This window comes from Varroa destructor, unplaced genomic scaffold, assembly GCF_002443255.2.
Source record: "Varroa destructor unplaced genomic scaffold, Vdes_3.0 BEIS01000006.1, whole genome shotgun sequence".
NCBI classification, from domain to species: Eukaryota; Metazoa; Arthropoda; class Arachnida; order Mesostigmata; family Varroidae; genus Varroa; species Varroa destructor.
The window spans coordinates 15,880,058-15,891,276 of record NW_019211459.1 but is presented as its reverse complement, the minus strand read 5'-3'; the positions used below and the strand labels follow the sequence as shown (position 1 = coordinate 15,891,276).

The window sequence follows — 11,219 nt, the reverse complement described above, 5'->3', positions numbered from 1 at the left end:
AAAAAAGTACTAATTATTTAAACTTAGTGTCTTACATACGATAATGTTAGCCTTTGTAGTTATAGTTTATTTGTTTATAACCGATGAATTTCGAGACGTCAGTAAAGTCAATGCACCAGTTTTCTAACGGTAGCAGAGTAAGGACGAACTAAAACTTTTATTTTCATTCAAACCATAGTTTCTACCTGCCCAACACAGACTCACGGTTTGCTGTGTACTTAATTAAAAAAAAAAAACATTTCCTTAATGTGTTGAGTATAAATATCTCATACAATGTGAAATATAAGAGGATATTTATAACATATGTTAGACAATAAAAACACGCTTTTGTTGTCATCTATGTGAACATCATACTGTTGCTTGCCCAGTCGCATTTTTATTAGCTTATTTCGTCTGCTGTTCAATACCCGCCTTATTATATTACCATAGGAATGTGTCTCGCATTCTTACTAATTTTCCTGTCAATATGTCATCCTTTTTCTGCCTTTTAGCGCAGATTCGTAGTTTTATTAATTACAACGTCAGTGTGAGACAAGATAGTCACGACTGCTGTTTATTTTTTTATATTCACATAGTACATATTACATGCCTTAGTCACAAAGCTCGTTCGACTTATCACTGATAGAAGGCAATAGAGTAAAGTTCTTTGGCACACATACACAAATTGTACAGTATATATATAGTTTTTTCTGATGAGTTCGAAGACGAGTTTAGATAAGTCCAGTTTAAAAAGAATTCGAACAAATATAAGGAGTCCATTAAAACGGTTGTTGTGGTTGCTGTTTGCTGTTATTGCCGCTATTATGAAGTGTGTTGAAGAGAGTGAAAATGATACTTTTCTTATCTCGTTTAATAATTGTTGTCAATAATATCATGTACCCTATAGCGCCATCCTTGCTCATCCCTCTTAATAGGCGCTTATATAGAATATAGTGTCATATAGAAAACAAGCTGCAGAGGCCCATAGTGGCTTTTGCAGTCTGAGACATCGTTTGCCATTTTTTTGCGGCGTCCTTGAATCCCAGCAAAGTACAGCCAACAGACTTTGCGTGGCTGCTTCTTGATGCTGTGTTGCTTTACTCTCATTTATGTCTATAAAATGTTTGAGAGATATATTTATTTACAACTTGTACAGCACAGTAAGCGTCGTAGAGCTGTTATAGAACCATTACCTCCATGCATTTAATGCGACATTAATCCTATTGCGGTCATAATTGTTTGTCAGCGAAATGCGAACGAATGTTTTCGCAACATTCGTTTCAACCGCCACCTACTAACCATTATCATACACTATAGCTGCTACTTCGGATTTCATATTAATTCATATGGATTTGTAGGTCTATATATATATATATATATTATATCTAGGTGTAGGTTTCATTTATATATTAGAACTATTATAGAGCGAGATAGAAAGAGATATCTTAAAGCTTAGATCAATAGCGTCGCAAGCATACCATTCTTAGGCGTATATATTAATTAAACATATTCTGAGTTACACCAAAAATGCTTCTGTTTCCAATCTCGATTGATTTGTTGACTGTGTTTTGAGCCTAAATAAACTATACTTTCATGATAAATTATTAAACATTCAGAAGTATTATCTGCTTTTACATGTTGCTGCCGTCATGTTTCGTATATATAGTATGTGTATAAAGTGTACGAAAGCAGAACATCTGCTTAGACAAGGAATTTCTCTTTCACAGTTTTTTTTTTTTCGTTGCGTGTTCATGATATCTTATTGGTAGTCAAGTACGTGGACACCATGATCTTTTGCTTTCCATAATAATTCTTCTTTATACTCAGTGCAGTAGATAAAAATCGGATCTTGTCAAATCAGTGTTTACTAATCTACTTATTGTCTTCAATATATCTTTACGATACCCACTTAAAACTCGCGTTCGCTTATATTTTCAAAATTCACCGCAGCAGGCGGTTCGCGGAACCTGTTGTCATGAGGCTTTATACACGGCGATTAGTACAGTGCTGAATGTAATGAAATTCATCAACGCTGAACGCTTAAAAACTTTGGCTCAAATTATCGATGAAATGAATTCAACAATATTTGTGGCAGTTGTAACCACTGGGCTATTTTCACCATCGAATGCAGGGAAAATAGAACCATCCGATAGAATATAATTACCTGTGTTTTACTTATTATAGATATAAATGTGTAGATTCTGTCAAAATTCTCACAGAATTCGATTAAACACATTTTAGTAAAAGTTGTAATAATACTGGTATTAGTAACATAAATACTTAATACAACAGTTAATACATCGTACATATGTAATTTGTAATATAAATATATAGTTTTCGTATATACACGCTATGCATTGGTTAATCCTTACTCTCTACCAAGTGTAACAGAGTGCTGAAACAAAGCACTTTGTTCCAGAAAAAATGTCGAAAATATTTGTCCTCACATACTTCGTTTGACTTACAGCCCTTCGGCCATCCGTAACCCAACAGAACAACGACGAGAATAGGCTGACATTGTGAAAAGGTCGCCCCTGAATGTTCTCATGCAAATTTAATTTTGAGACAGCGTATGCCTTCAACGAATTTAGGTTAAGAAATTTAATTAGAACAGTTATAATAACATTTTAGACACTAGGATATTACGAGGCGACGTGGTAGACTTTTATTTTTATAGGTACTACAAAATTTCTCAAATAAAAAAAAGAATTCGACTTTAAATGTAGTGCTTTAATAACACACCAGCTAATGGGCAATTGTTTCGTGTTGGATTCATCGTTGTCCTGTTCTAACATGCTGCGGATAAATAGGCCTTTTATTGAAGTACATCTTGATGGGTTCATCTGAGCTTTGGGATCTAATCTGATACCAATTCAGTAATATTACTAACTAGCATCCACAAACGTAAAACGAATTAAAAATATGATCGGCAAGCTGTACTGCTTCATGTAGAATAGTTCGGATAGAAAATTTAGTTTTTAATTATAATTCTAATATATTTGACTAAAACAACAGGAATTATTTGTAATTATTTTGAAAACCTCGACTTGGTTTTGTCTGTTACGCTAAAGCTAATAGCACATGGACTTTAGTAGTGCTTATGCTTATATCAAACACGACTTCATTACGACTTCATCAATACAGAATCATCCTATTGTAATCAATTTCTTTGTATTCAACCTGCGAAAAATAGAAACATAACTTTAAAAGTTAGTAATACCGCTGAAGCAGCTGGCTCTTCATTGGTTTCATATTGGATTAATTGGATAATTGCCGATGTTAAAGTGATACCATTGTCAAAAACTTAGCACTGATGTTTGTTGCAGAGGTATTTAAGAAAAATTTTCTACTAAGGTCGCTACGCCGACCTTGATAAGGAACTCGACGAAGTGGTTGATGCGCTGAATACTATTCAAAGTTGCTGCGCTTCGTTCCGACCAGAGAAGCGAGGGACCAAACACGATCGCCAAATTTGAGGGCGACATCTTGTTGAAGTCGCTTTGTTGTACGACCTTTGCCAAAAAGTTAAATACTAAAAGCAGGACATTTAAATTGTCTTGAGGAAGCCGTTGAAGAATCTGCTGTGCACGTAGCCCCTTTCTACTGGTTTCTTGCTCCTGGTATTCAGAAGGTCATAAAACAGAACAGAACGGCACACGAAAAGCGGAGTATGACATAGGCACGTCATTCATTTTGAAAAATGATAACATTATCTCGAATGCGAGATATTTTCTTCTATAAGAAAATAGCATATTTTCTTTGCAGAACGCTTGTAAAAAATCTTAGATTTTTCAAAACTTGTACGTACTCGTTAAGACATATCTGTATGATTCCAAAAATTACATTCAACCAAAATGTACTATTCTTTTAGATATATTTTCCAGGTGTTTTTAAGTGATAAATTTTTCTTCATATGACAAAACAGAATAAAAGCTATTCCTGTAGATACCATCGCAACGCGTTAGTCTTACATATATTTGTCAATTTAATGGAATGAAAACTATTTTATCTAATATAAATCCATCAATTCATGAAGTGTAAAATACAACCGGGATGAGTCGAGTCATTCTAACTCATTAGTACTTTAAAGAGCTCACCTGGAATGTAATTACATCACCATAGTTTGAGAACGTGAGCAAAGGTTCGGGTAGGTTCCGCAGAAACGATTTTAAAGTTGCAGCTGCTAGATGATAGCTATCCGAGAACTGCGATAGTTCAACGATCTTGCCTTCGTCGAACAGGCTTTGTACGGCCTTAAGTGTCGTACCATTCGCTGACCGCCGGAACAAACCCTCGCTTTCCAGCGCCGTTTCGCAAGTGAGGTATTGAATGCACGTTTTGAGAACAGGAGGAATACCATTTGGACTTCGTGGGCATAAAATTTCTAGGGGTACACCGAATTGCTGTGTTTCTTTGTAACCACGAGCACTGCCGCTAATTGAGCTCATCGATGCACTGGTCGGTATACGGAACCAACTCTTGCCCTCTCGTTCCTTAACTTGAGCGTCATGCTCGGCGACCGCTTCAGGAATCTGAATCTGGTCAAAGTGACGGAGATGAGTCTTCAGCTCGGATAGCCGGTTTACGTAGACAATCTTTCGGCCGAATTTCGTCGAAATGTACGGCTTGAATAGCTGATAAATCACCTTGATGAACGTAGTTGGATGTACAAGATACATATTTTTAAGGTTCTTCTTGTACTTGCGGTCAAACGTACGGAAAGCCGTCCAGAGCCAGGATAGCGTCGGTTTGTTTTTAGAATTGAGCCCATGATGAAAGTAGACTAAGACATAATCTGTTTCGACAAATTGATCCAAAGTGTGCTGGAGGTACCGCAACAGCTTAGCATGGCTGATTACGTCGGAAGGCGGTAAACGACAGGCAGATACAACTATGACAGTGCGTCCCGAAAGGTCAACACCTGAAAACACAGGACAAAAAAATAGATACTTGTTCTGAATTGAATACTGCTGTTACTGCTAATTTTACTTCGAAATGCAACAAAGGCAGTTCACTGTCAGGTAGTTATGATTCAAGAATCGCGACTTTTTTGGTGCAATGATACACCACCTCTAGGTTTTTTGCATGTTTGCTTTCATGTTCTTATTTATCGGTAAGATGGCCTTTGTACTTAAGAAGAAATTAGTAACTGTTTTGAAATTGTGCTGATCTGCAGAAATTACCTACCAGCTACCTCGACGATTCCATATTGCGCTAAATCGTCGAAATCATCATCCGGTTGTAATGCTGTTTCATAATCTTCATCACGGCTAGCCATCTCGTCCGGCATGTTCAAATCACCTCCTACAAGTAACACACACACAGATACGTAAGAACAGATGAAATTACCTAACATTAAATACGTAAGCAGAATGGGCATCAGGCAGAGAACTACATTATTTGAAATATTTTTCGCGGAAGTTGGAAACCGAATCTTTGTGGTAAAGATTGTGCGGTATCCTTCCCATGTTTGAATAAATTGGTTTAACTGTGAAATGACCTTATGTGTATACAGTAGGTATATACTTTCTGAACCTGCGAAGTCATGTTTACCTGTTTCTCCGATTGAAAGATTATCCGTGGCAAGAGATGGTTCGTCGGTCCCCTGCGGCGAGCCAGGCGTTCTGAATTCAGAGTCATCAAATTCTAGAGCCGGTTCCAAATCACAGTCACCCACAGAGCTTGAACCTGTAATACACGCAGGGCGATGTGCCACATTACAGACACACACCAAATATTAGTAAAGGAACTTCACATTGTAGATGCTAAAGCCTCATGCGTAAAGATGGGCGCTGCGGTGCTAAGTAAATATTTGTATCACTTCGTTGGCCGCTATACATTATAGAGGCAGTAATATCTCAACGTTTTTGTAAAAGGATTGATCTCGCTTTCACCTTTTACGAGCACAACTAGGTAATGCATTATCACGAATGAATAAAACCGCTGAATTTCGATTGTAGGTTTGAATCTTGACTTCGCGTTCAAAATATGCATTATAAAGTTACACTTTTATAAATATACTAATAGTGCGGAATATTACTTAGAAGCGTTCGAGGGATACATTAACTTATTAAGCTTTTGATAAGCGATCTCTTATATATGACACGGAAGCATATAAAACCACGGGAGTGCATTGTATACAACCTTTATTGTTTTCTACAAATTACCGTTTTCAGCAAATTCCAAAACTTGGACGTTGCATTTGCTTTTGAAATAGTAACCGATCTACATAAATCACATACAATAAAAGAAGGCATATTTTAGTACAGAAATAAAGAAACAAGAACTCCGTTTACTGACAATGTCTAAATAAACACAGGAGGCGTAGTGTTTTTTATGTCTATTTTATCTCATGGGCCGTCCTTTACTCTAATAGAATTTTATAGTAGTTTCTACTCTGTAAGAACTGCACTCCCTTAAGAAGATCGACCCTAGCGGAGAACTGTAGCCAAAATAAGTCACACGGTTAATTTACACTTATCCCAATTAGCGTTAATGAGTTTGAAAATTTTCCAGAAAAATGAGGTATCCTGTAGACGAATAGAGGTACACGATATTCACTTATTAAGCAATAAGTACCACCTTATTTAGCAAGAATCCCAAAGATGGTTCTATTAGTGGACACACTGTACTTTCCAATATATTACTAGTTTATGCAAATTCTACTTTACGTAATCAATATCTGCGTAAACTGCGTAGGTCACGATTTTTATCATAATCTATATAAAAATAATAATCAAAGAAAGTGGTTAAACTCTTTATGAAAACTTCGTAGATTGAAAAAACGATGCTAGTCAAGAAGTGATATCATGCAAATGAGTAGTACAGTTTATTGATTTCTCTAATTTTTGTACCTGGTATCGAGTATTGTATTGAATTGGTTTCAGTTTTCAACAAATATAGATACAGAATGCATGTAAACGTGATGAACGTATTTCCGAGATGGAACAAAGAAAAATTTCAAAATGTCAGAGAGCTCTGTAAAATGTCGCAAAGATTAATGCGAAGATGCGGTATGATAATAGTCATTCAAAAATTACGCCAATCTGAAGCTTTCAAGGTCTTTTGCCTTATCTGGTTGAACGGTTTGACTACTCGACCGAGACTTCCCTTATGTTTGAGCTTTGGAACTGGGCTTTAAAACAACGATTTAAGAAAGCGGCTAGGCCTTGTCGTTGATTCTATCTACGATTTATAAGAAGTTTAGTGTGAAATTCGGGCTCTGTACTCGGAACTGAAGACCCATTTATAGCTGCAAAAGGGGACAGCACAAGCGAGAAAATCAAAAACGTTCTTTACTCACGTAAATTGTGTAAGCATACGACAATTAATTTTCTCGGCTAAAATAAAATGCTATTTTGGAGATTTTACGGGAAACCTATTACAAAAACCTTGTCATCAAATCACTGGATATTTACTTTCACCCTTTGACGATGTCATGGTTCACAGTATTTGCGTACGCACATTACAGACATCCTAAATGCGAAGGCATACATGTAAAGAACATAAAGAGCAAAGTATGAAAAAAGATTAGGTTAGCCTTCGAATCGATCTAATTTTGATCAGTTGATCTATTTCTGATTAGATCATAGCGGTAACCAATACGTGAAAATATTGCCTAAAAGCCCTTCACCCATGGACGTGAACCGAGACATTTTAATTTCAGACGCTCCAAGCACGTATTCACCCGCTGTATATGCTGATAACGTAATTTTCGGTGTACTATTTTTTTGGCATCGTTCTTAGCTAACTCTTTAAAATTTAAGTCACGTACATTCTTGTCCCATACCAGCAGTTCCTAACTTAAAAATCAAAAAAACTGAAGCTCCTTCTATAGGTACTCAGGAATTTTGAAAAAAATGCATCGTGCTTAAATGATCGCCGGCACAGTTGTAGAATATGTCACAATTGTAGGTCCTATAGTACTGTGTATTCTTTCTTGAGTGATCCAAGTTTGTTCCATTTTTCTAACGTAAAGGTAGGTTAGCTTACACAATTGTGAGCCAATATTAGAATGAGTTTAAATTAAACTGAGTGCCAAATTACTACGGGATTCATTTTGGAAAGCCCAATGCAGCCATGCTTGCCTACCAAAAATTTGGTGGTTCAATTTAGACATATATATTTCCGCCGGAAGCGTAGTGCTATCTTGAAAAGCGTTACAAGCATTTGCGTACCGCACATTAAAACTACAGTTAATTAAAGCTATAATCAAATACATTTTCCCATTGTAAAAAAAAGCGCTCACATTCAACTGATGAAGAGAAACTAAAAATTTTTCTGCAAGTTTCGTTACAACAAGATATAAATAACCTTGTTCTCTCTTTAACGTAGTATTTTAAAAATCGACGAGTTAAACTAAATTTATTTGATTAAGTAAATAAAGATAGTAAGACTCCGATAATATAAAGATATTGATGACTGTACCACAAACCACTCCAACAGATTAAAGTTTTCTCTTCAGCTTCGGTTCAAGAAAGAGTGAATACATTTTTCACAATTGGCTTTACGTGGCCCAGTCCAAGGACCAACTGAGAAAAGCAAATTATGGTTATTCACCGCTTAGCGTAATCTACTCCAAATGTATTTCACTAGCGGATGTCACAAGGAGTTAAAATCGCTGCAGTCGTTGATTCTAGGCAAGTCGTTTGAATCAATATGTGCTTTCCTCTTTCATCAGTCATTATTATGAAAAAAATATGTCAGCTGGTTTGAAACGTACCTCGCTGATGATCGAGCTCTCAGAGCAAATTTAAAGACGGCTAGGAGTATTGTTCCGATAAAGCAGAGGTTTTATTCAGTCCAGACAGCAGATTAATAATCCAAAAGCGGCAAGCTGGGCAATGTTGAGGTCCGTATGTGCGTTAACATTTGAATAATACAACACCACGTGTTATCTACTAACATTTCGCCTGTAAGTTCTCGACTTTGCAGATTAAAAAGCACCTGGTTGCAATGGCTCCTGAAATTGGCTCGCAATAACATAAAATTCAAAGTGCAACAGAGTGATGAAATCTCAGAATAGACGCATGAATGGATTTTACAAGGTTTATACAAAAATTTGTCTGCGCAAAAATCATCGTTGCTGTTCTCTTCACCGAGGCGGATGTTTTTGCTGTCAATTTCAGGAGACATTCTTGCTTTTCACTGGGAAAATAAAACAGGGAATGCTACAGCTATATAGTTACTTAGATCATTTGTGTGACGATTTTGGAATGGATTTTATACAATGACACCAACACTTGTAATAAAAGCTCCATATTTTCTAAAGGGGCATATTGTTTGTGCCGAGACTATGAGTCAAACCGGCTATGGTAGCGTCGCAAGCAAAGGCAATAGTTAACATCTTCCGTTACAGGGATGACTAGCCCAGCAACACATGCACAGGCGCAAATATCTTTTAAAGAATATCTAGACAGGATGAAACGTCATTTTATCAGCTGCTCGATTTAATTTTACTTCTAGTATTATTATTTGAATATATTGAACTTATTCGCACCAAGCGCATATGACAACATAAGCTGTCGATTCGACAGAGATTTATCGGTTTACGACATTGTAACCTATGGAGAAAAGTACATTGAAGATTTTTCTGTTCAATCATTATTATTTTATATATAAATAAATGTATATAAATATATAAGCTATATATGGCCTTTTTTGAATACATCTACATCTAAGATTTATCTATATTTAAATACTACACTATCGTACGAATGATTCTTGTTTTTAGCTAGTAATAAAGATATAATAATAATACATGAAAACATAAAACAGTCGAAAGATAGAATGAAGGATTGTACACAAAGGTTACAACTAGATATAATTAGAAAAAACGTCGGACCAGGACAGATCCCAATATAACAATCTAAGTGATTGATAAGAATCGCAAGGACAATCGTATCAAAAACGATCAACTCATTGATTTGACCTCACATATAGAGCTCTACAGAGCAAAGGGCAAATATGTAACATTGTAATTATCGCTATTATAATTATCGTAATATTATATTATGTAATATAGAGAAAAATATCATATTATCCTATTAACTTCGTGTAATCATTATCATCTGGTTAAGATTGTTTTAAAGAAGCACACTATTACTGCAAGCAAACTTCAAGAGTTCCCCGAACATGTTGATTGGCAAACAAATTATTCAAGTAACTGACACGGCTGCTAAACATTTATATTCTCGTAGTTGCTAATCGAACAGTTGAATAATGTTTAATATAAACAGTTTTAAACTGTTTATATTGACAGCTGGACAGCAGAACCGATCAGTGGATCAGAACCGACTCCTACTCGGCATTGTTTACCACTGATTCATGACTGATTGATTCAAGACGTTGCGAACTTTGATTATCTTGATATCGTGTTCGAAGATCGCATACGTCGTACGTATTGTGAAGATGTCCATATCACGGCATGAATTTAGTGAAACTTAAACGTTGAACACTCACCACTCAGCTTTCTTTGCCGGTCGCTGTCCATGTTTGCTGGCCGAAGTTAACTTAAATTCGATTGGGGGCAAATTATCTTCGGTGTGTTACGGTATTTCCCGATTTAGTTAAGACACGTTCGTTGACAGTTAGCAATGGCCCTTTTGGACACAGACTCGAAGGCTGCGGACTTCAGCTTTACTCACACACTATTATTGGCAGTTTTAATGCTAAGATGAACACGATGAAAAAGCTTGTTTCGTCTCGCATTCTACTTCAACCAGGAACGCTTACAAACGGCTAGCAATAAATAGCAAACAGAAGGACAACAGAGGAATTCAACGCCGTGTGAATTATCCGCCGACGATGGCAGACGATAAGTAAAATGACACTGTGTAACATTACCCCAAATTAGAACAGCAAGAGGAAAAGTGGCAAGCAAAGTTCTTTGACATCAGCGACAGAAGCAACAACAGCAGCGCCCTTAGCAATATGCGCTTAGGGGCAATTTGACTAACAGGCTTCCGACAATGTCCCCTCTCTTCGCAGCAGTACTAACTGCAGCAAATGCAGACAGATGGAGGCGGCCATCTTGGATCTGACGGGGGTAACCTTAGTGGCTCGCATTCGTGTTGTCGAATCATTCATGTCTTGCGGATCATCCACTTGGATTTAGCAGAAGACTAATCTAAACACTACATGAATAGAAAAATACTCCCATAAAAGCAGAAAACTAGGAAAAGCGTGTTAAATTTCAAACATTACTGACTTAAAGTGGACTGGTAGCAACCAATATACGC

General features: G+C 36.6%; 1 protein-coding gene across 2 annotated transcripts; it reads right to left on the bottom strand.

Moving 5' to 3' along the window:
• Positions 1-525: 525 nt before the first annotated feature.
• LOC111253311 (rho GTPase-activating protein 1-like) lies at positions 526-10,580 on the bottom strand. Of its 2 annotated transcripts, XM_022812539.2 has the most exons (6): positions 10,441-10,580; positions 8,702-8,941; positions 5,533-5,667; positions 5,167-5,283; positions 4,077-4,900; positions 526-3,596 (listed from the first exon to the last, which is right to left on the bottom strand). In XM_022812539.2, exons 4-6 carry the CDS (start codon positions 5,267-5,269, stop codon positions 3,312-3,314), a joined length of 1,212 nt encoding a protein of 403 aa, XP_022668274.1. In that variant the 5' UTR covers positions 5,270-5,283; positions 5,533-5,667; positions 8,702-8,941; positions 10,441-10,580; the 3' UTR covers positions 526-3,311. The 2 variants fall into 2 exon arrangements, with proteins under 2 accessions (XP_022668274.1, XP_022668272.1); XM_022812537.2 differs by lacking the exon at positions 8,702-8,941 and having other exon boundaries at positions 10,441-10,579.
• Between the last annotated feature and the right edge of the window lie 639 nt (positions 10,581-11,219).